The sequence below is a fragment of the Telmatherina bonti genome (assembly GCF_933228915.1).
Source record: "Telmatherina bonti genome assembly, chromosome: 11".
Taxonomy (NCBI): domain Eukaryota; kingdom Metazoa; phylum Chordata; class Actinopteri; order Atheriniformes; family Telmatherinidae; genus Telmatherina; species Telmatherina bonti.
The window spans coordinates 30,835,670-30,862,419 of NC_136629.1; the positions used below are offsets into that span (position 1 = coordinate 30,835,670).

General features: G+C 38.2%; 1 protein-coding gene across 2 annotated transcripts in view; it reads right to left on the reverse strand.

Moving 5' to 3' along the window:
* bicc1a (BicC family RNA binding protein 1a) overlaps window positions 1–24,237 on the reverse strand; it is a 72,804-nt gene extending 48,567 nt beyond the window's left edge. For both annotated transcript variants that reach the window (XM_079249196.1, XM_079249195.1), the window contains exon 1: window positions 23,723–24,237. In XM_079249196.1, coding sequence (XP_079105322.1) covers window positions 23,723–23,915 — 193 coding nt within the window. In that variant the 5' untranslated portion in view covers window positions 23,916–24,237. The remainder of the gene's footprint in view (window positions 1–23,722) is intronic.
* Between the last annotated feature and the right edge of the window lie 2,513 nt (window positions 24,238–26,750).

Genomic DNA, 26,750 nt, shown 5'->3' on the forward strand with positions numbered 1-26,750 from the left:
CTATAATATTAACTAATTTATTAACACCAAAACAGCAGTTTAGGCATATGAATCCAGAAAGTTGAAGGAATCTGTGACAGGACATGAGTGAGAAAATGTGCCATATGTTGAGAGCATAACATTCTGTTGGCATGTGTGTAAACTGGCCATGGGAAGACACACGCAGCAGAGTGCCCCGTCAGCCCTGAGATTAAAGAGGACGATTATCTGCTTTGATGCTCCACTGAGTTAAAAAGTGGTTTAGCGTGCAAATCACAACATCATGAGTTCACCTCTCAGCTTGCTGCACTCGGGACATTTGTCATTTAAGGCAAACCTTTATTTTATGCTTAACCCTATTCTCAGAGGTGCTGAACCAGTACACCTCTGAGAATAAGGCTCTGTTCTAGAGTCTCAGAAACTTGGAGCTTTCTGGCGATCCAGTCTGTGTTCGTACCAGTTTAACCGGAAACAAACTGGAAGGATTGTACTTTGCTGAAGTAATTGTGTTCATTATCCATAACTTTTCATCCAGTTACTTCAGATGTTTGCTTTAATGTCTTTATGTGTAGAAGCTTCTGCTTCAGCTGCGATTACTGCAGCAGCTGAATTCAGCACTGCTGTTACTGGGTTTCCTGGTCCATGACCACACAGTCCCACAGCTTGAAAGATGGACATACAACACTGTATCCAGCTAGACTTTTGCACATTTCTGCCAATATTTCCAGATGAAGCCTTCATTGATCACCAGCAAAAGCCACACAGAGACAGCTTGCATTACGGCTGCATGTTCTACAGAGCTTTTGAAGTGTCTGAATTAATTTGGGCTTGAATCAGGGGTGTCTAAAGTCAATCCTTGAGGGCTGCTGTCCTGCAGGTTTTCTATGCATCCCTGTTCATACAAACTGGCTCACATTAAAGGAATCCAGCAACCTATGAATCTCTGCACAATGACTGGTGTCAGGAGTGTTGGAGCAGGGAGTCATGGAAAACCTGCAGGATTGTGGCCCTCGAGGACTGGAACTGGACATCGCTGGCTTAAAGGGACAGAATATTAGGAACAGGATATAATCACAATGGTTTATCCTGTCCTCGATTGCATGTTTTTTTTGTTCTACATGCATCATCAATAAAACAAAGTCTAAACTTGACAGACTGCTGATTCACATTTCTTTTTTTTTGCTTCTTTTAGCCACTTCCAGAAAGAGACACATTTTGGCAAAAAAATCAAAGTCAAGAAAGCCACAAACATAAATCATATGCAGATATTTGAGTGAGGACACATACAAATGTATTTACATGTAATAAATAACAGCCATGTGTCAAACACTGGGACAGACAGTTTCCTATTGGACTTCTTTACTATGCAGTCTGCTATGAGACTAACTACATCATATGTGTCAATTTATACCCTCAAAGAATGTATAATGGTGTCAACAAGTCCAATTTCAGAGTGGGACAGCCCTGAACGCTCACTCCCTTTGTGTGGTCATGCCTCAAAGTTCATTAATTTGACTAGCGGTTGGGAATGTCATCCAATTTTTAGATTGACTGTCAATGATTCAGTTGCATTGTGGGTAGTGGTGTGGAGGTTGTTTTTTTTTAGTTTTTTTTTTTTACATATATTTATTGTTCAGTTTAAGTCGATCAGTATAAAAGGGAATGTAAGAGTAAATCACTGAAGCACTTAGCTGCTCCCAATAACCTCAACCCACAACTCAATCTCCAGGTTAACTGAAATCACTGCAGACAGAACAGATAAGTCACAGATTAGTTAAATCAAAACTGAATAAAAACCATCGCTTTCCAAGAGGAAAACTGCCAACATGAATAAAAGGTGAACAACTCACAGAAAAGCAGATTTTTTATTATTATTCTTATATAAAATGTCACACTGACATCTGAGATTTCAAAGTCGCCCACTTACTGGCAACGTTTTGGAAAGAAAAATGCTAATTTCACTTTCTCAGGATTCATTTTGACCCAACTATCTTATAAATGTGATTTCTGAGTCACACTGAATTAGAAAAGAATAAGCAGACTCAACGTGTCTTTTGCATACATTTGCTTTCTTTTTCAAAGCAGTGTGAGGTATTTTCCCACAAAAATGCATAGTTCATGTCTCATCATTATAAAGATAACAAAGAACCCTATTATTTAAAATGCTGACAGAAAAAACCCCAATTCAAATTATAGGCCTTTACAAAAAATTCCATGTTAATACAATGTTTCTGCATTAAATTGTATTCTTTAGCCCTGAATTACAAAAACTTAACTCAGTTTTATTAGCATTTTTGTGAGAGGTTATGCTAGGACAATGCAGTGTTCCTCCCTGTCTGCAAAGGCCTATCTCGCAAAGATCAAATGTTGCAATCAGTTCTCTGAAAATATGCAGCAAATAATAACATGCTGGCTTTCAAGCAATTAATTTGGTTGTAATTGAATTTCCACAAAAGAGACGCGATAGTTAAAGTTATTCACATCCACATCCTCAAATTCCCTCCACGAAAATTACTTCATGTATCCAATCACTGTCACGGCATGCAAAGGACGGAGAGAAACTGCAGTGGAAAGCACACAGGACTCTATGCTGCCAGATGGAACAAGGTCTGGGATTCATTATTTTGCGGAAAGACTAAGTTTCTGGGAGATTCCGCTGTTTTGACACAGGAGGAATGTAAACAGCCTTTATTTCTACAGTTCCGACTTCAGTCCACACACAACAATACCGCAAACAATAAAGATGTGGACCTTACTAAATCAAATTAAAAGACAAATTTGATGTGAATGTTTTCACAATTTGATATATTTTTTGTCGGATACTGCAGAGGTTTAGTGGAAGGCTGAAAGTGAGAAAAAGTTCAAACAAAGCCAAGTTACAAAGACTGCTGATGGTACATATGTAAGCCATTAGCCATTTACATTTGACATGCTATACAGTATCAGTCATTCAGTCACCACCAAATAATAAAATGGGGGTTGTAGACCTGGGGCCAGATGTATAAACATAGTATAGCTACATTAACCATGTATATGCCATTGTTATAAAATATAAAAACTGAGCTTTAAAAAGCATACATGTGCGTGAGGGAAAAAAAAAAAAAAAAAAAGACGTACACATTCTTATTTGAAGAGCAAGTTGCTGATTTAATGAAGTGATAAAATGAAACAAAAATGTGTAAAACGATCAAACTTGGACTTTATACAGTGCATTCTTTCCCTTTTTTTGTAGTGAGAGGGGTTGGGTGCACATGCATACACATATCGCCATCTAGAATTTGCTACAAATTCTCACAATCACAACATTTAAACTTGGTTTAATAAATAAAACCAGTGCTCAGAAAGAGAAAACCAAGACAGGATGCACATCATCCTAGAACACCCCAGTTTACAATCTGAGGTACAAGCAAACATGTGCATACCGCCACACAAAGCCCGGTGGAATGGTGTTGCATGTCTTAAAGAGGACCTGTTCACACATACACATTCCTTTAGATCTCCTGCCATCTTCCTCATACTAATGCAGTTTTTGGTCCCTTAAAACTGATAATTTTAAACATGACGGCCAGGGTGAAGATATGCACAGTTACTGTATCATCATCATAGACTGTATAAAAAGATGGATGGAGCCTTCCTGACGTCATACATAGGTTTCTGAGGGGCTGAATTGAAGCTCGGTGGGCAGTTCCTACCATCGCCATCTTGGCAGAGGCATGCGTGTTGTCTCGCCCGGAAAATACATACACTATTCACAAAAAGTTAGGGATATTCAGCTTTTGGGTGAAATTTCACAACAAGCCTAAAATGCATTCAAACCTGTACAGGTGAACTTAATGTGATCTTCTCTAAGCTTTTAAATGCACATGTCCAACTGTTAAATGTTTCAATAAATTTTGCACAAGTTGCTGTTCTCTAACAAGGAGCTTAACGGCAAAAAACACGGCAGGTGTGTGATCCTTGAATTGACCAATAAATGTCCTGGTTCAATTAGAGCTGGTGTTTAAACGGTTGTCCTCATCATGCTGTTCACATTTTGACATCATGAGACCAAGACGACACCTAACAATGGAACAACAGTCCCTTGCCATTGCGATGCTTCAAACAGGACGTTCTCAGACAGAAGTGGCCACTGAGCTTGGAGTGTCACAGAGTGTCATCAGCAGGTTGCAACAGAGATATGGAGAGACTGGAAGAGTCATAGAAAGGCCTAGAAGTGGACGTCCTTTGGCCACATGCCGTGCTGATGACCGCTACATTGTGAACACTGCCCTGAGAAACCGGATGATGAATGCCACTCAACTCCAGGCATGTTTAAGAGAGGTGAGAGGCACCCAAGTGTCATGTCAGACCATTCGAAACCGTTTACATCAGCGTGGTCTGCGTGCTAGATGACCTGCACGGGTACCTGACCACACCACCAGGCACAGGCATCATCGTCTTGCATGGGCCAGGGAGCATTTACGCTGGACGAGGAACCAGTGGGCCTCAGTGCTGTTCTCTGATGAAAGTCGATTCACACTGAGCAGAAATGATGGCCGGCAACGATATTGGAGACGTCAGGGAGAACGCTATGCATCAGCCACTGTTGTCACCAGGCGAGCTTTTGGTGGTGGCGGTGTTACAGTGTGGGCAGGGGTGTCCACTTGGTACAGAACTGCCCTACACTTTGTGAATGGTACAGTGACAAGCCCATACTACCTGAATAACATCATTAATCCAGTGATTGTGCCCCTACATGAACAGCACAGGCCTAATTTCATCTTCATGGACGACAATGCTCCTGCTCATCGAGGCCGCATCATCAGGGAACGGCTGTTGGAGACTGGTGTACCTCAAATGGAATGGCCTGCACTCTCTCCAGACCTGAATCCCATTGAAAACCTGTGGGATCAGCTGAGCCGTCGTGTAGAGGCTCGAAACCCTGCACCCCACAACCTCAATGACCTGAGGGCTGCCCTTCAAGAAGAGTGGGATGCCATGCCTCAGCAGGCAATAAGTTGCCTTGTGAACAGCATGAGACGTCGTTGTCAAGCTGTAATTGATGCTCAAGGGCACATGACGAGATATTGAGACGTTCAAATTTTTTGTTGTGGTGTAACTACCATTGTTGTTACCTTTTGTGTTGAATGAATTTTTTGAGATGAGGAAATCAGTAGTGCATCCTTCTACTTAAATGTCTTACTTTTATGATATTATATACTGTAGCATGAACATATTGCATTTTCCATAAATTCCACCTGAAAGCCAAATATCCCTAACTTTTTGTGAGTAGTGTATATGGGCAAAGAGGTGGAGCTGAGAGGGGGGCTGTGAGCGTCATGGTGGATGATTGACATTGAGCGAACTCTGAGCTTTCTGTAGCTAAGAGCTAACCAAGCTAAGCTGGAGATAACATGAGCTAACCAGCTAACGGAGGTAAGCAGGCTAAAGCTAAGTTACGTTGTTAACCGGCTAAAAATCGCGGTTGCTCTACGTTCTTCTAACTTGGAGAGATCAGGTACCTGTCAATCAAAAGGACACGCCCCTAAATATGGCAAACTTCGAGATTAAATCACTTTGAAACGGGCGAGTTAGAAAAAAATTCACTCCTCCCACAGTTGTCATGAAGGTAAACCTGACCTATTAACCAAAAATCGATTTTTGAACCAGGCTGTAAACATGTTTATTTCTGCTGTGAAGTTGGTCTTTTTAACATAGGAGTCTATGGGGATTTGCTCTGTTTTGCAGCCCCTAGTGGATGAGGGGGGGACTGCAGTTTTATACACTTCCACATAGGCTTCACTTTTAACCGCCGAAGGCTCCGTCCATCTTTCGGTCTATGATCATCATGTGGACGAGGTAGCTAGAGAATTTGACTTGCTGCGTCATAGTTTGTCAGTAAAATGGCGCCTAAGATAACTTTAAGAGGAGCTTTTACGTTTGCACGTAACTTTACGCACCAACTACAATGAAAAGCAGAGATGTCGGCATGAACAACAGAGGTTGCTGCTGTATAACCCACACAAATCCAACAGTCACCATCACTGCTTTTGGCTGAGACATGATCAGACCTTTAGCCGTTGCAGCAACTTTCAGATTGAATTGGGTGTTGCTTTAGAATATTTCTTTCATCTTTGTTTCTTTGTAAGAGGTATGAAAGAACACATAAAACTACTAATAAAAAATATTTTGTCTGTTTCTCAGAGTGAAATGCTTTGACAGAAGTGTAATAAGACACTGAAGATTTCAAGTGTCTTAGAGGATATTGTGATGAGTGTACCACATTTATACACAGTCAGTCATTATTACTGTGAAACTCATGCTGTTCTAGATATGTTTTGTTTCTAATGCTTCTTTTTGAGCAGAGTTCTTTTCCTTGTGAATAGTGCCGTGTACATTCAAGATTTTTTCCCTTTTTGGGAATGAAGTATGGGAAAACAGTCAAAACACCTTTTACATTCGTGTGGACAAGGTGTTGAATGAAAAAAGTTCCCTGTTCTGCCTGACTGACAGAGCCTGAAAGTGTTCGTGTCGAGGAAGCGGAGTATGATTTTTAACAGATCACTATGGCGTTCTAGCCCTCACAGCACATGGCTGCTGTCCATTCACCCATTTGCCAAAGAAATACAATACAGTCCAAAAAACACAAGTCATAATGCGGAATTATTTTGGTATGAGTCTATGTTTTCTTGTCTGCGTTTAGTTTAATCAGATCTGCGCTACTTTTACTTTTGTTAGTGCAGATGCTGAGTAGCTGAAGTCTTCTGTAATGCCTGTGATTATGGTTGAAGGGATTGAAGTTGTTGGCCCCTTTGAATCCTCTAAACATATTTCACGGCTTCAGTCTTTCACAAACAGAATTTTATTATAATTTATCAATAACTTTATTTGTCTGAATATAAAATGCACATTACTAAACTAAACATCTTTTGCTCTTCAATTGTTATTTCAACTTTGCATTTGTGAAACTGCATTTTGTAGCTGTTCTTTCACAATCACGACTTACAACTTTGAACCCAAAAATGCTTTTTATATGCAAAATATTCTTTACGGAGTGTGGCGATAAGGCAGGTGCTTGCGAGTTAAAAAAAAAAAAAAAAAAAAAAAAAGCCTCTGCGAATCTTTACAAGTTTAATAAAAATAATGCAAATGAACTTGTCTTGTGAGAATGCACATTTCAGGTAAAAAAAATGAATGCATTTTGTAATTCTGTCAGGTCTCTGTCTCTAAAGAAGACATTTATGAATAGTTGTTGCACTGGCAATATTTACAACAGTTCACAGGATGAAACTAAGGCTGCAACAATTTGTCGACACAGTCGACAATGAAAATTCGACACAAAATTTCATTGTTGACGTGTCGCGTTATAAACGCTTGTTAACGGTTTTGCTTATAAAACACTGCGCCAGGCAACTTAACGTCATTTACCAACCACAGCTTTTCAGACAGTATAAGAACTCTAAACACCAAGTAAATGATGCAAAGCACCACAGGAAGTGCTGGGGGCAGTATTGTCATTTTGTGCAACGTCTTTGTTCAAACAACGAAGAAGAAACTGACGGCGGCGCAACTTTTTTCCCAAGTTTGGGGATATTTCACGCTAAACTAAGTGTCAAACAGGTGAAATGTGTAGTCTGCCATGCAGAGTTGGCATACCACAGCAGTACGACAGTCATGCATGAGCATCTGAAATGAAAGCACCCCGGAGTCATGGTTTCCAGCATTGCAGATGGCTTTAGCTTTACAAAGTAGCGATGTGCTGTTGTTACCTCTGCCAAAGAGGTTATGTTTTTACTGCCGTTTATCTGTTTTTTTTGTGTTCAAGATAATTCAGAAATTTATGGAAAGTTTTTCATGAAAGTTTCAGAAGTTGTTGGAAATGTGAAAAGGAAGAAGTGATTTAATTTTGGTGTTGATCCAGATCACCTTTTGGATTCAGTAATTTTTTTTAAAGGATTCTGGCCCTTGTTTACCTTATAAAACAGGCTTTTTCAAGATGTAAATAATCATTTCAATGCAATTCTACAAAAATTAAGATGTTGAAATATTGCTTTACTTTTGGAGGCAAATTCTGTACAGCTTGGATATGACACTATAGATAAGTTTGAATATTTCAAAATAAATTACTAGTAAGCTGTTAAGCTTAAATTCAATATTCTACTGGTTTAGGAGTCAATCTTTTAACTTATTAAAGGACATTATTGTTGTGACTGACTGGGAATCAGGGTGACATTCATATGATGCAAATGAAGAAAGTGGGATAAAACATACTGGAGCCTGTAAAAAGAGCTGCGTCAACTGGAAGCACAGATCGTGGGCGTGACAGAAATAATCATAACTGATTGACTAAAAAATTATTTACAGATTAGTCGACTATTAACATAATCGTTTGTCGCAGCCCTAGATGAAACTTTGGATATTCACAGAAAAGTGTGTGCGGCTGACCTTTTAATTCCAGTGGCTATGATTTTATATTTGAGAGAAAAAAAAATCCAAAAAAAAAATCATGATAATCATATAATTATTTGATAATTCATGTCAAGTGGTTAGTAAGTGAAACAAATTAAGAAACAGATTAAGAAAAAAAGAAGCCAGATCATAAACTATATCTCAACTATCTGAAAGATGAGGAAAAATATTATTTTCTATGTCTTATGAAGAGGTTTCTAACCATCCTTCTTCTGGATTGCAGATCTGAAACATACCTCATCAGACAATGCAAAACACGTATGCCAAGTGGCAAACTCACTGGTTAAACAACTGTATGAACTTCTAAATGTATTTCTATTCTAGAGTCAGATGCTCGCTGGCAGCAAGTAGGCAAGACGAGTAAGAAAATGTTCGCCTCTTGCTAATGCAGTTAACACCTTAACCTGTTGTAAAAGGAAAATGGATTCCACTTACATGCTGCTTTTCTGATCACTCCAAGCGCTTTACACCACAAGCCACATCCACTCACACACTCATACTCGACTTTGTCTTCACAGTCTTTAAGAGCTTTCACATAGGATGTGGCATGCAGTCTGCTCACTTCAGATGTGAAGGTGCAAAGCAGGGGAGAAGGGTCCAAATCATGTCCAAGTTTGGTACCAGTGGTGAGCCAGCTGAATAGATATCCAGGAAGCAGTTACTTTTTCCAGTTGCAGACTTGGATCTGTCAGGCTGTCAAGAGGAAAGCCCTGGTATTACTTTTACTGGGGAGGAGGCCACAAGCAGCAGCTAAAAGAGGGTTTGAGTTCATTATATTCTTGTGACAAGAGATGAGTGGAAACTTTAGGCATATGAAGGAGCTGCACCTGTACAGAGATCGCTTCCAGGTCTACTTTGGGGTAAGCGAGGAGTAATGGGGAGAGTTGCAGAGACTCACCAAAACCAGAACTAACTTTAAGGCAGTGATCACGCCATACAGCATCAGTTTCTCTGAGGTGGGTGATTTGTTGAGATCAGCCAGATTCCCTCCAACTACATGCGTCAACATGTTGTCACAGGGTACTGCGTCCAAGCTGAAATCATTTAAACTCCAGCACACAGTGCATAGCTAGCATGCCTGTCACTGCGCTGCACTCAGTCCTAACTTAGACATGAATGAGGTCACACAAAAGGTACATGCGTCGCCTCATCACCATTGTGCACATTGCCTCATCCCCGAGGGAACACATATCTGTGTGATTTCCCTTGACACTGAGGGGAAAACTGGATGCAAAACCACTTATTTTCTGACTGGTAGATGACAATTTCTTCTCTACATCTGCTGTGAGAACAGCTGAAAGCGGTATTTATGCTGATCTTTGCATTGTACTAATCCAGTACATTAATCTGACAGTTTTTCAGTACATTTAGTAGATTATAATATCTGGAGTTTATAACGCAACAAAATGGATGATTCATTGTGTTATGGACTAGATAGTGATAGTGTGTGAGTAGATATTTCCAACAGAACAACAAACCATTTCCTGAGCATTACTTTTAGCCCCACTGCTTACTGGCTTCACTCTCTAATCATAATCAGCTGCTTCAGAATACTGATGAAAATCTACAAAAGATAAAAGTATATAAAAGCAATAGCTTTTAGTTTGATTGTTTTGTCAATGACAAGGCCGCTGCTCAAGCCTGGATGCTTAACTTCAGGGACAAAACGCATCACCTTGCAGCTGGCAAGCAGTGTGCAGCTTTGAGGCTGTGATCTAAATAAAAATGGACAACAATTCAGTTTCCCTGTGAACTGCTTTGGCATGCATGTTGGCACCTAAACAACAGTCTCCAGCCCCTAAGACAGACTTCAGCTGTTTCTCCGAGTCTAAGCGATATCTAATCACCAACTCAGGATGAGGGAATTATACAACTAAAACAGAACCAGCTGTCTACTTTATATGATTTTTATTATCAGTCCTGCAAGAGAAGCTTCCTAAGTTTCAACACAGACATTGTTTATGAAAGGAAAAGTGGAAAGTTTTAATATAAACTGGCAGACAAACATACTTAGTAATACAATCATGATCTTTGGGGTTAATTTGTTTTTACTGATCAATTGATTTTCACTTTGCATCTTCTGTGATATTTGAAAAGTAGCCTGATAATAGACACAAGATCTTTAAATCTGAAAAGCAACCTGCATGTCTATGCATGCATTCCCTTACTTTGGTAAAAATGATGTTCTTTAAATATTTTTAACTACTGTGATAAATGACCAATATTACTGATAGATACTTTATTTAGGTTAATTATGTGTCATTATCCATGCAGGTCAGTTGCTTCCACTTTTAAGTCCATCTTGAGAAGAGGAAAAACAAAATAAAACACAGAAAGATGGGTAGTATCCCTCCTGAAAATCAGTCTGAACTGACTGGTAAGTTCACTGGTCTGAACAAACATTGTTTCTCCTGATGCAAAAGTATTCCATAAGTCCTGGCATGTAAATAGACTCAACCTGGGTTTTTTTTTCACCTTTATTGTATCATTTACAGGGAAATAAAGTTGATTAAAATAAGTTAGAAGATCAAAAATAATTTCTTACTGAATTGTTTAACACAAATTTTCACAGATAATCTGTTTATAGTTGGTTTTAAAAAAGGTTTCATGATCTAGTAGAGAATTTAAACAAAAAACTTGACTGTCCTAAACAAGTAATGTTAGTGAGCCAACTAGAGTAATATAACGTGTCTGTAAAGTGCCCTGAGATGACATTGTTGTCAAGTGGTGTTATTCAAATAAAGATTAATTTAATTGCGTCCTTCATCTACCAGCAAGCAAAATATGCCACCAAACTCTGCATCCGACAACCAGTTAACCAACTTATCTGCCTTCATGACATCCTTTGGATGAGAATCTACTTAATTTTCTGAAGCAAGAAGTAGAAACGCAACATTATAGATATTAGAGAAACACCACATCAGCTCAGATCATCAGATTATTTTAATTATTCATCTTTGGCTGGGTGATTAATGCTGTTTTTTGATACTTTGTAACAAATTCAGAGCACAGATTTTTTTTTCTGATCCTCTTAGGTACCACTGAGAAAACCTGTCACTGTCAGAAGCAGGCTCACAGAAAAAGACATAATCTACAGATAAAAAGTGGAGAACTTAGATGTAATCTATTGAAACCATCTCCTATCAGGTGCAATGACTTCCATGAACTTTATCTATGTTAAATCTTAGAAAATGTGGCCTTAATGCCTTGATCTAAGCTAAACATCTCAAGATTTAGTAAACAGAGTTCATACCCAGCTGTCATCTTTCCACATTATGCAGAATTCACCCTCTGGTCTCAACATGGTGCCTCTCCCCCAGTTGCAGGGTTGCTTAGCAATGATGCTATAAAACAAATGCAGTAAGCACCAGGTGCTGCTGTCTGACAAAAGCAAAAGCCTACTAGACAAAGTACACACACAGGCCTAGAGGTTAAAAGGATGCAGCAGTCTAAAGATGATTAAAAATAGGCTGTGGTCACACCGTGTCACCATAATTATTTTTATCACGTTCATAAACACTCATTTATCTACAAATCTTATCAACAGACATTATGCTTTGCAGTAGGATGATCCCGTTCAGGAAATAAGATGTCCAGTATCAGACTGTTGTTGGTTACATGTTTGGGTTATCTTCTACTCCTTCATCTTCCTTGTGTGAGTGCTGCCAAGTCATTACACAATACTGTACATTCCTGGTGCCTGGTATCTACTGTGTTAGATCCCCCACAGAGAACAGGGAGGCAGTCTCACTTAACAGGCCAAGAGTTGCCTGTAAACATTACCGTGGACCATTAGGAAATGTACAAGATTTCTTTTTTTTATGATTAAAAGTCTTAGCTCAGTTACTCCATTTCATTACTCAACCTCTGACTTGGCTTATTTGATACACCCAAGAAAATTGTCCCCATATTTAGTTATGTTATGGCAGGTGTCCACTAATATATTAACCATTAACTATTATACTAAACTATACTACTTTTTAGGAGTGGGAAAATCAAATCGAAAAATCGAATATCAGGATTTTTTGTTCCACGATTTTAAAATCAATTTTTTGTTTGGTTAAAAAAAAAAAAAAAAAAAAAAAAATCTATTTTTTTTCCAAATAAAAAAATAATCTATCAGAATTTTTTTGTCATATTTATTTCTTTTTTATTGATCTTTTTACTTGTCTGTCGTTTTTTTCCTAAAAAGTGACTAGCAAAAAACAAAAAACAAAAAAAAAATCTACATTTTTCTTTGTTGTTGTAAGCAACAAAAATCAGCAATATCAAAGAATTGTGAGAATCGCAATTTAAATCGAATCGGGACCCAAACAAATCTGAATCGAATCAGGACAAAATCATATCGTCACAGCCCTCCTACTCTAATATTTTCATTTCTCCCTTTTTTTTTTTTTTATGCCCCTTCTCTTTTGTTCAAGAGGAAAAAAAATTCTGGCAATGGCCACGACTAGATTCAAAAGGTGCTCTCATAAAAATGTTTCCCTCCAATCAGGGCAAGTGGAGAGAAGGCAGATTGTGCTGGATGTTGAATGAGGAGAGAGAACAACAAACCAAAACCCAAGGTTATCCATATATAAACACTGGAAGCTCCTGGGGGAGTGGTTGAGGGCTGGATGGTGTGCGTGTGCGTATGTCAGATTCTGCATTCATGTGAGTGTGGTGAAAGCACGCGCGTGCGGGGTAGGTTAAGGGGTACCCCCACCCCACCAAAGAAACATTTCTAAAATAGCAACCGCAAACCAGACAGAATGTAAATCTGTGCTTTGAAAAGATTTGATGAAAAAGAGGTTCAAGGGCCATAGAAAAACAGGTATTCATTTCAGCCCATTTACAGTTCCAGGAGCATAGAAATGGGTCACAGCACTCCAGCTCGACTTGGATTGTTGAAATAGGACTCCTGGTTTTATTTTCTTGAGTAATGAACTACAGGTTTTTCTGCCGACTGAAGTTCAATTATATTACAGCTTCTGAAAGCCTCATCATGCCCTGGATGAAGGAATTCAACGTGTAAGCAAAGTCGGGTAGAATTGTATAATTGTATCAGCATGTTTCAGCAAAATCTACAGCAAAGAAAAGGAGCAAGAGAAAAAGAGGAGAGGTGGCAAAGAAGAAGAGAGTCACTAGTTTAACTGCATTTGCCATTAAGTTTAGTTTGACAAATGTTTGCTTTCAACATGGGCTTTTAATTATTACACATTGTCCTAGAATACGGTTCATTTGGTCACACGTGATTTTGTCGATTTAGGCTACCTTTCTTTGACACGACAAACAGTAAAAAAAAAAAAAAAGGCTTCACAGAACCACTGGACGTCCTATTTACACCAGTATCTAAAAAATTGTTAAATCTAAGGGTGGGATAGCAGTGTTTTAACTTACACAAAACTTGTTTTTTTTAAACAAGGTATTAAATCAGACAAAGCTGTTTATACTAATATAATCTAACTTCAGTTTCTGCTGTAAAACCGTATCATATCCATTTCCCCTGCTCCTTCCTTGTAGCGCTGCCCAAACCCACCTTTAGGCCTGTCATGGTAACAAATTTTGCCATGCAATTAATTATCTCAGAAATTATTATGATTGACAATTAAAATTGCGTCAAGCAATTATTGTTGTCATTTTGAGACCATTTTCAATTAAAATAATACTATAATAATTAAAGTACACTCTTTCAAAGATCGAAATACTTTAATTTCTAAAGAAGATTTAGCTCGATGTTCAAACTAAACTCATCCAGTCCACAGTCTGCTAAAACACATCAGGATTTCTCCTGGGGTTTTGGCAATGTGGTTATCTGGAACATATGGTCTCATAGCAATATTAAAGGGCAGCATCACTTTACCAACCATGTTGTCTGAATGCACAGCATCTTGCACTGTTCTGTTTATATTTAATCTGTCGGTTAAACACCCCGGTGAGCGTGGAATGTCGGCAAGATGGAGCTAGCCCGTTTGTTAAGGTCTTAAGTAGGGCTGGGCGATATATCGAATATACTCGAGATATCGTGGCTAGTCCCCTGTGCGAATATAGAAAATGCCTATATTCGTCATATTCGAGTATCCTGTTGCCACGCAGGTGTTTTTAGCTGTGGGCGGGGTTTTCTCCCTCCTCGACTCTGCACCGCTTTGCATGGAGAGTTAAAGCAAGCGCACCTAGTTATGTACATAACGTGAGCTACGTGCTACATCATGAGAGGCAGCGTGCAGCCACTTTCTCGCTTAATCTGGCGACTTCTTGTGAAAAGCGACTAGCGACAAATCTAGCGACTTTTACAGGAGTTATTGGAGACTTTCCTGGTGTTTTGGCGACTGACTTTAAAGCACATATTGTAAAGTTATTGTTACGAACGAGAGTCTCTCCCCGTCCTAAAGCACTCAGTCGCTCCGGCTGCAGCTGCAGCCAGTCAGAGGAACAGAGAGGACACCTGCACGACTCCACCTACAGTCACAATGAACAGCCAAATCCGCCACTGATCCCGCTCTGGATTACAGAGTGGGATGTAAATTACAAATTTTTTCACGTCACGCAAAAATAATTAATCATATTTGATTACATTCACAACCTCTGTCACTTACTGACCTCATCCACTGTGTGTGACACAAGCATATTTATCTGGCTCGTCATGTCTCTAGAAAGTACAGAAAGCAGTGGGAATCAAATCCTGAATTAAAAACTGGCTGAAGTCGTTTATTGGAGACAATACGAGGACATTCTGCCTGTATTATAAGAATGATTTCTATGCTAAACTCTGCAATTAAAAAAAAATACACGACAACTCAAAAACGTATCCATAAAGCAAAGCCTTATAATAGTTCATCATTTGAAAAGTCCCCCCCCTAGAGCACCTATTTTCATACGTTGCATTTATTACATCATGCAAAGGCACTTTATTTTGTTTTAAAATGACATGTTTCTGCCACTGCTTTAACTGTTCAATAAATGCGGTTTTGATCAGTTTGCTTCGTTACAATTTCATCCTTTTGGCATGAATGTTTAAAATCAGCATATCTTAATGCAGTATGAGCAATTAGGTTTTAATGGAGACACAAAATCATCTTACTGATGTGATTGTATGCACCAAAGCATTCATTCAAGGCTAAGGTAAATATCGAGATATATATCGTATATCGTGACATGGCATAAAAATATCGGGATATTACTAAAAGGTCATATCGCCCAGCCCTAGTCTTAAGTACAGATGGAAGCTTGTTGTATTGCCGTGTTTAGTTAATATTGTCTTAAAACAAATGGGGCAGAAAAGACAGAAAAGTAAGACAAATGAAAATGATTGCGGCAGGTAAACTTCTCTACTTCACACAACTTCTCTATCTGTCAGCAACAAGCTGACACACACTTGCTTACAGCTTCCTGGTCTTGCTACCACCTTCTGGTGTTTGTTTTTTTGTTTGTTTTGTTTTTTGTTTTTTTTTAAAAGACAGCAACCAGTCAGAGACTAAATTCCATGGAGGGGTCATAGAATGTCAAACATAGAAAATTCATCCAATTGTCATGTTCAACCTACAATACTGAAATATGTTTCTGGTTCATTTCAGCCATTCTTTAAAAAGAAAAAAAAAAGGGATAAAATAAGCTTGTTAATATTTTGTAAGACTACCTTGTAAAACTCAGATCAACACACTCTCCGCTCCTTGCTGGAAACCTTTATTGTCAAAAGAACTTCTGTCTTCAGTGGAGCTTCTCAATGGGTACGGTTACGTGGTGTGTTTTTTTTTTTTTTTTAATTCGGAATGAATAATTCGGAATTAAGTAATTCGGAATTAACTTATTCTCTTACAAGTTTACATGAAGATAATTCTGAATTAACGTTTACATGAAACATGTCCTCACTTGATTCCTCTTTAGAGCGGCGGGTTGGGAAGGGTTCTGATTGGACAGAGGGTGCACATGACGAATGATGTAAACCGGAAATAAACAAAGTTGGCTCCTTGTCTTTTTACTTGTAACTTGTAAAAACTACATAATAAGTACCAGTTTCGCTGCTATTTTTATAATATTTTTGAAGTACAAGCTCAACACGAGCATACTACTTCACTTTTTGCAGCAACTGAGAAGAATATGAATGACAGACCACTGAACACGGGAGGCAAAACAACGCACGTCATCAGGACAGGACAAGGTAACGAGCATGCTCAGAACGACTGGAATTAACTTAGAGCGGAACGAAGGTTTACATGACAGAGGAATTAAATAGATCGGAATTAAAAATGTGAATAAACCAGACACTTGCATCGGAATTAAGTTTAATTCTGAATAGAAAATAGCATTAAGAATTACCGGTAAGTGTTTACATGGTCGTTTTTCATCAGTTTGAAGCGGAATCAACTTTTATTCGGAATTAAAACTCCCATGTAAACGCATGGAATGTCTACTAGATGCTGGGATGTATATCTACAAGCAGCTGGACCAGATACCAAAACAGCTCAGAAAACAAACAATACCATGCTTTTCTGATAACTGTCACTGCTTCAACACATTAACTAGCAGATAATCGTTTGCTGCAACAACTACAGATATTTTAAACAAAGCCTTGAGTTCTCACCATTGGCAGGGCTCTAGAGTGAAACCATTTTGGTTGCAAATACAAGCAAAAAGCTCTTAAGTGCGACCAGTTTTCTTGGTTGTATCGGTGTTACAGCAAAATCTGTGACCCACCAGAATCTGTGATCACAGGGGGCACTAGTCCATTTCTCTGCATAATGTATATCTTAGAACAGTAGTTCCCAAACTTTTCCTTCAGGGATTCCTTTTCATTGATGACAATAATGGCAAGCCCCCCCCCCCCCCCCCCTAACCTCGTCTCATTAACCAAAGAAACATACTAAGAAATGCATCAGTTTAGTTTAGTGTAATTCACAATTGTTAAAACCGTTTCAGAGTCAGTATCATTATCTGTTCTTCTGCTGGTGTGAAATGTTTTAAACCAGGAATCTCTGCAAACTTCTTCAGGTAAGCAGAGTTTTCAAGATGGAGATGGATGCTGCTTTAGTAAAATAACTCTGCCATATATGATAGTTGGGTGGTTTGTTTCCAAAGTAACCAACAGGCTTTTCTTTATATTCAGGACGAAAAGTCTCCAAGTGGTGTTGTAACTTGTTTGGCTTCATTCGCCATAATATCAGATGATAATATTTTGATACACACAACACACTGTGGTTTCTTAATTACCCACCACTGATTACTATCATGTTACCATTACATGGTCAAGCACAGGGACGGATATGCTCCATCATATTTTCTTCTCTTTTTATAGTACTTCAAGTATCTCTTGCTGATGCATCGTTTCCCATTGGTATTTGTACAAATTTGTCCAGTGCCAAAACTCCCAGTTTTATGCAGCCTTGCTGTGCCCCCTCTGTGATAACCCGACCCTCATTTTGGGAACCACTGTCTTAGCAGATGAGCGATACACTTGTATAAAAATAAAGAATAGGAAAACCTTTATTAGTCCCTCAGTAGGGAAACTGAAATCTGAGATCATGCTAATGAAGGTCAGTAAAGTCCCACATTGTGACAGCTCTCAGAAATGGGGACTTGTGTGATCCTGACAATGTGAGGGTCACATGTCAGAAGAGTGACATAAGTGATGAACTCTGATTTAAGTTAAATATTTAAATTATTTTTACACAAGTGTTTTTAAGATTTTGCTCATTTATTAAGATGCACGTGCAGATAAATGTAGATTAGCATCCCCTACGGTCACAGATTGTGTTGCAACACCGGGACCAAACCTCTCCCTGTAGCTCAGTGGTTGCTTGGGCATATTATATTTATATCTAAAAAACCAGAAAGAGCTACAACCTTTTCTGGTGAAGCATTACAGTAAATGTACTGGTAGAGAAAAGTCACTAGAATAGCAGAGCAGCCTTTATCAAGCTAACTGTGTGTGTTTGAGCTGCACCTTGAGGTGTCCTGAAGACTATACGTAGAAAAAAACAAAAAAATAGACAGAGAGAGAGAAAATTAAAACTCTGTATGTTATGGCTATGTGAGCAGCCAAAAACGTGGTATATAATAAAGGCAAAAAGGAGCTACTTTTCACAAAATTCAAGTCCAAGATGACAATCAATGATAAATGCAGAGAAAGAAATTTTGCTAGAAGCTGCACAACCTCAGGAAGCATGTCAGTTTGACATGTTCACTTAAATTCATCTCAGTGAGAGTTCAGTGAATGTTTTAAGTTTATTTATTTTTTTCTACTTTATATTCATGCTTCAAATGAAGACAAAACACTGTTCTAAACATCATTATTGTTCACAATTACTTTAATAATGTTCATTGTCTATGTGTAAGGATCAATTCCTACAATGTATGAAAATGAACTGCCAATAAAAACTTGCCAAAAATTGTGATGCACCTAAATTCTTTGCCCGTGCACCCAAACAAAAAAAACGCACCAGTGGCAAAAGTCAGTCTGGAGCTCTGACTGGGAAATTTTATCTGCCAGATAAGACAATGCGCTTGACCAGTCTGTTCCTCGCTCTCTTGTTTACATCAACATTTCCCCAATCCCTGCCAAGTGAATCCCGTGAAGCTGCCTCCCACTTCATAATTTTTGACAAATCAGAGAAGATATGGCCTTTTAGAGCAAAGTCTTAAAGGGACAGCAACTAAAATAGAGCATACTGAAGCAAAGGCAATTGACGTCTTGCACCACAACAGAGACCTGAAATACCGTGGAAAGCAAGCGTAGCTGATGTCTAACTGAGAATTTGTCCCCATAGTGGAAACTTTTCAAACAGTCATCCTAAGATCTAAAATAAAACAATCACTGCTTTAGTATGTTAACACCTATAAACACACTCTTCCCATAGAATCTAACCAGAGTCTGGTACATAGATCACAATATCTCTAAAAGACAGATGACTTTCACATACATTTTCCTCTCTAGAGCTGGACCTGTCTATTGTTTTTGCATTTTTTTTACTGGTTTTTTTTTTCCAAAGTCTGTGGGTTTTCCATCTAAGTTCTCTTCTCTTCCATCTTTACTTTCACTTTAGACAAATCAAATAAAAACAAAATTTTAAAAAAAGCCACAAGGCATTGCAGTGCAATTATCTTCCAATCAAAACAACACAAAGAGGATAATAACAACACATTATTACACAGTATAGCTATAAAAAAATATATATTCTGCAATGGTACAATACGCTTAAATTAAGGATTACGATGTTGTGTCAAACAAGGACTTTGGAGAGTCTGACAACTCTGCAGTATCTGATGGAAGCTGGAACAACAGGGCAGTGTTTGAACATCCAAGAGGGAGCAATAAAGGGGAGAATGGGAGTAAAAGAAAGCCTGCAGCACATTCCCCACAAGACGTTCACTTCCTGTCTGTGAGTCTTACTCAGCACTCAGGAGGAAGAGGAGGATGAGGCCCGCACACATACACCCTCATTATAAGAGTATAAAAGCCAGAGAAGTCATTCTCAGAATAATAATAATCATATTTTTATAACAGGTTCCAGCTCCCCTTTCAGAAAAGAGTTTCCATTGTCATCTAAAACTGAATGTTTTTGGCTAAATCTGCACCCAACAAATTCATTTTTTAATAGAAGATATGTTTCAATTATCAGCACAGATTGTGCTATTTAAAGCAGCTGAGCTGATTTTATATGGTAAAACAACACTATTACAACAATTAACACCAGTTGTGCCATTGTTAAACAAGGCTAACCAATAACAGTCTGTGGTTTGGGAGCAGAACAAATTAGTTCAATTGACTTAGCCTAATTGTAGGTTGCTGTCACCATTTCTCTGCAAACATGTTGTTACGATGTGTGCACACATAAGCCCACCAGCACTCTCAGTCACAAACAACACCCAACTATCATCATTACATGTCAGAACGTGGAAACAAAGCTAGAGCGTTTCAACTTGACTCGTACACAGAGGATGACACAGCTAATGTATGCCTAAAACAGCATGAAAGAGCCTGATGACACACTCTGTTTGCCTGATCATTGTTGGAGAAGATGTTACCTCTTTCCCATACTTGCTTTTGGTTTTGTAACAAACATAGAAAAGAGACAAGTTCTCTTTCACCGCCTCCTGCGCACACACGCACGCACGCACGCACACACGCACACACACACACAAAAAAGGCATCTTTCAAGCATTCAAGCTCCCGTTAAGGTCTCCAAGCCATTAACTCTGGAGTTCTATTCCAGGATGCCAAGAGTACAACGGTAACCCAGAGAGGAGTCAGGGTGAGATTTTGTTGTCACTTCACACTACTTACAGGTCTAAGCCCAGAACCCTGCATCCCTGCCAGTGCTGGAGACAGTAAATTTGTAATTGCAGAGCAGTTAATAATTTCCATTTTCTCGTCATGTAAATTGCGCCAAAATATGTCTGATCCAGAGAGTAGCGCTCATGTATGTGTTTCAGATTTGTTTCAGCACAGGCCTGACAGTGACTCGCTGACATCTGTTAATGGGCACAGAGAGTTTCTGGGTCATTTTTATTCACTGGAATTTATGCAACGTTTACGTATACCACTCTCTCCAGTCTGACCCTTAACCTTGGCCTTCTGGGCATAGTCAAATACCACTTAAAAGACAATGTGACTCCCATTATAGCTGGACACTTTATATATCCTCCAGTAAATTAAGTTATAAGCATAACTCTCAAGCTGTACCTTAATGAAATAGTTAGTCAGCTAGATAAGTCCGTCCACTAGGAAATATTTAAAAAAAAAAAAAAAAAAAAAAAGTTGAGATGATGGAAATACTTCAAATGTAAATTAAAAACAGTGTATTAGTGTTTACTCCTGCAACTTTTACATGTATTTTATATTTCAAGCTAGTATCTATGTGCAATTTCTCAATAAGTGAACATTACTCTGTCATCGTGTTTAAAAGCACTAAACAGTGAAAGAATGACCAATAGTAATGCCGTTGATGCAAATGCTGTTTCCAGAGTTCACGATTTAACATTTCCAGTAATGTGGCATAATTTATATGAATAGTATGTTAAATATTTGGCTATTTAAAACCAGATACTTATCATAACCCCAAAAATTCAAACCTGTGCCGACATACCACCTAATAGAGCCAACAGATTGGACTGTTTCTGTGCAGGAAGAAATTATGGCATGAGTTGACCTGTGACTCTTTCACGAAGATCAGTTGCCCTCCATCTTCCAGGAAAGACAAGCCAAAGATACCGTTACAGACAATATAATGCTAGGAAGAAGAAAAAAAAACAACAAAAACCAAACTGGATTTCCCATAAAATGACTTAATTATGATCCAACCTCTGGCCTTCAGGACATGATTGACCACATTCAAATGTACGGCTTGTCCAATCAAAACACAGCCAGATGTTAAAAAGCTCTAACCAAGCTGGAAGAGGCTGAAAGAGTCATTTATTAAGATTTAAACTGACACCTTCTGAGCAAAAGCATGCGAGTTTCGGATCTAGCGATCCTGGCAAATTCAGAAGATAACTTTAGCTTTTGGAGCTACTAATGCATCATATAGGAAAAAAAAACTGATTATAGGACTACAAAACATCTACTTGAGACATAACCACGGTACAGATAATGTAACCAGACTTCCTGGTTTGCTGCAGGGGAGGGTGGCGCACAGGTCAAAGGTTACGACAGTTTCACGGCTGACATAGCGTTGCATTTAAACTTTTAACTCGCAGCTGACCAGAGCGGCCAGGAGCAGCCGTTTCCACTCTGCATCACAGCGAAAATGTTAACATGAGCAATGTCAGCCATGATGTCATGAAGGAAAACAAGATGTTGGCAGATAAAGAGACCAAACCAACAAACTGCAAAGATTCACTTAAATGGACAGGCGTTACATCCACAGATGCATAAGCAGAAACATTTAGGTGAAGCTGTGTGACGTGGCGCTGGTATTTCCGGAAGACTCAGATTTAGGGCTGGCCTCTGCTTAAGTTGTTTTCCTGGAAGAGTTTGAGATGACATGGAGCTTTGAGGAATGTACCGAGCTGCAAGGCTACAAACAGGACATTCTCGTGGGGCGCTACATGTGTGCATACATCTGTGCGCGTGTAAGATAAACCTATTTCAAGACCAGCTACTATCCTGAACTTTGAGACAAATAAGAGCACACTCAAAAATTGCTGATGAGCAGCTTTCATCGAGTAACAGAGAAAAGATCATCTAAATCTATCAGCAATGTTGACACACGTAATGTCTTCCTTTTTTTTTTTTTCTCTTTTCAACATGTTCATGACTGATAAGGCTCCTCCTGAGATCTCTTTTGGCTGCTTCACATCCAATTTACTGTCTTCCTGTGGAACTGATAAAGAGTCCAGCCCTGTTACCTAATACTTGTATATTACACTTGTGTGTTTTGAAATTTGTGAGAAATTACCACAACCATTTGAGTTTTAAGAGACATCGCTGCAAAAACTAGTCAAGCCTCTCTTAACAAGCATGTCATTTCTGCTTTAACTCTTTACTGTCACTTGCAAATTGTTAAAGAGATGCTGAATCCATCATATCACTGGTGAACAGACACTAAAGCCACACTCACTAGAAAAGTGAGTGGGAATTGAGTTTTAAGGTAGTTTGTTATGAGACAGTAATATAATTGCACTATATCAAAGAATGCTGCTATTGGATTTGCTCATTTGATGACAAATTGAAACTTTATTTTCTCCTCCTGGACTAAAACTCCAGGCTCAATGCCAACAGTGTTGCATCCGCTGTTTATATCTGCTGATGTTTTTTTGTTTTTTTTTTTAAACGAAGCCAATTTAATGTCCAGGTCAATTTCAGTTTAGTCTACAAACACACACACACACAAACACACACGCGCCACAGGAATTAGTACAGCGACACCCTGTGGTCATGCAACGTTGTTGCATCAATAAGAAATCTCGACGGATACAACATTGATGATTTTACTGCGTCTTTAGAACTTTGTTGAACTTTTAAACACCTTAAACACGCACCATTTTGCTTTATTGTTCAGCTTTTTTTTTTGACAACTTATTTGTGACATTTGGTGTAAAATACGGAAGGTATAGAGCTAATTGACAAGTCTTAACAGTCTTAATTGACACTTCCGGTTCACGCTCGTGGCATGCTGAGTTTTTCTGACCATTATCTCAACATTTTTCTTGACTTAAATTTTTTTTTTTTTTTTTTTTTAAGTACCAGTAAAGCAAACGGATTGGCGGGGGGCTGCAACAAGTCGAGTAAACAATCAGAATAAACTTTCTACCATAAATTCTTTTTTTTTTTTTTTTTTTTTAAATGCTCTCTTTTCGTTTGCATTTAGCCATTATTTACCTAACAGCATGACTTCCAGTTTCTTTCGATCCACCCGAAACCTCTCTTCAGTCCACTCTGGGTCTGGGAGCGGATGGGGGCCGCTGAGGTCCTCCTCTGATCCGGGGAGGGGGGAGTCGGTGCTGCGCTCGCTGTTGGAGCCGTGATCCGACTGCTGCAAGTATCCACTCAATGTGTCGCACTGGGCAGCCATTGCGCTGCTCCAAGGGGCCACTGCGGGTCGTTTTAAGTGAAATTGAACTGGAAGGAAGCGATGGACGTCTGGCAACTTTTGTTCCTCCGTCACTTTGCGGTGTCGTGTGAGCTCATGGCAGCGCAGCTGAGATTTTCCTCCGCCGTTTCTTCAAGCTCCTCCGTTTTCCCCCATTGGGCAGACTTCTAAAAATAGGCAGGAGTGCGGTGGTCCTCTCGCTGTAAGCCGTCCGTCTGCACAGCGCAGCACACATACCAACCAACTCCTCGGGAAAGTTTCACGTGTCACCCCGAAGAGAGAGAGAGAGAGAGAGAGAGAGAGAGAGAGGAGGGGGGAGGACTCCTCCCAGAAACTTTGAGCATCGCCTTCCTTCTGAGATCTCAAAACTTTACAGTTTCCCAGAAAATCACTGGATTTAATTTGGACTCATTTGGGCATGGCGTCCTTACTGACATCATTATGTTTTTAATTGTACAACAATATGAGCCAGCAAGAAAGTGAAGATTAAACTATGAAATGAATGATTGTTTCTGGCATTTTAACATCCTGGCAGGTTTGTTTTGAAGTTCCATTTTACTGATGCAGGCTTTGGGTTGAAGTGGAAACATACATGCTGAGCTGTATGAAGGGAATTAGGAATAAAAGGAGGACAAAACAAAACAATTGTAGAAGCAGAGCACTTAAAATGAATTGTGCATGAGTTGCCATCCCATGTGCCTTTTCAAAGTAACACCAGAGGTTTTAGGTCACAACCAGCAATGTTAAATCTGAAGAAAGAAAAATATCATTCCAAGCTTTTTTTTTTTTTTTTTTTTTTTTTTAATCTTAGCTGGCGTACTTATTTCTATTAATTTATTTTAGTATGTCATTGTTTTATGAAATATTAACATGCTCTTAGGAAAAATGAAAAATAAAAAATAAAAACAAAGAACAAAACCTGAAACCAAATATGTTGGTGAGAACTTTAATGTTACTATTATGTTTTGTGCATTTATCACGACCCTTCAGGATATCTATAATTGTTGTCAGTACTTGTGTACTTGTGTTCAGTAGGATTTGTCAGAGTACCTTTAGAAGAGACAGATTATTCATCCTTTTCCCACCACTTGTTTTTTTCTCTCTAGATCTGAAGCCTGCCAGCCAGGTGCAGAGTAATGTTTTCAGCAGCACTTTTATTCCTCAGATTGAAATTAATGTGAGGTGTGAGTCTGACTTTCCCGCTATATTATAATGAAAATAACTGGAGCTGTTTTCTTAAGGAAAGCTCATTGCAGTGCCACATTACCGTGACATTTTCTGAACACTTAGTTCATGCAGAATGTGCAAACTTTATCTTGAAATTAAGTTAAAGGTAAAAACCACAGTTTCAAAGGAAGCTTGACCTTTGAGTGCTTAACATAAAACTAAATATAAGAAGGATAGACATCTTTATATCAAATAACAATTTTGTTTAATTTAAATGACTCAATTTCTTTCTGACAAGTCAGTTTTATTAAGACAAAAAATAAAACCAAAAGAATTAGAAGACTACAATCTTATCAAGTAATATTAAACAGTACTGCAGTGGCCTGGCTTTGTAACTTATAGTATGAGTTACCACAGGAAGGGTAAGGTCTTAAATACAAATTTGAAACAATAATCAGCATAGTCACAACTGTTATATATATATATATATATATATATATATATATATATATATATATATATATATATATATATATATATATATATTTATTTATTTATTTATATATATATATTTATTTATTTATTTATATATATATATTTATATATATATTTATATATATATTTATATATATATATATATATATATATGAAAATGGAATTCACACTATGAAAGTAATCAAAATGTAAAATACTTTGAGCAAAAATTCTTTCTGCTCTTCAGTCCAATCTTGATTCGACCAAAATGTATTTGATGTGATGTCATTACATATTAAAAAGATGACTTCATGAAGATTAAAACAAAGTGACATGGGAATATAGTGATCCCCAGAAGTAAGTATATTAGAGATATTGTCAATTCAAAAAACAAAACAAACAAAAAAAAAAAAAAAAAAAAACCAAAACATTCTTTAAGTTGTTGTTCTGGAGACTTATGGTAGTCAGCAGTAAAGATGACCTGTGTAGAAAGTGGGCCTGAAAAAGCTTGTTTTTTTAACTTTTATCCCAGTTACCAGTAATGTTTAAATCCAAAACCAAATTTAATAACATGTAGAACAGCATTTTTACATTTCATTAGTTAAACATCCAAAGGAAACTGGGCCGGATCTTCTACTTAGACTTCAGTAAATTGAGCATATTGTGACAGCCAGTAGTGATAATATGTGGTGTAATTTCAGTTTACACAGCATTCATTCTCATTATCATTCTAACACTGTAATAAAACTTTACAATGGCCACAATCCACAAGAGCAATGATTTAGCAAATTAACCTGAATTAAACGTAACTTAAACATAAAGTTGTCCAGTGTAGAAAGTATTTCCTGAAGGCCTGGCCAGTAAAAAGTATAGGCTGCCATCTAGTGGTCTTGTGAATGATTAACCAGGAATGTTGAGGAAAAAAAAAAAAAAAAAAATCACTGACCAATATGATGCATTAGGTTTCCACATGAACACTGAAAACAAATGGCCTGGAAATAATTTTTTGCTAAATGGTTTTAATTCAAAATGATGAAAAATAAATTCCATTCAGTCTTATACAAAAGAAATATATTAAAAGGAAAATACAAGCACTCTATTTCATCATATATACCAACCAAAGTAAAAACCACAATGCCAAAATAATGGTAAAAATAAAACAAACAGTTAAGTCAA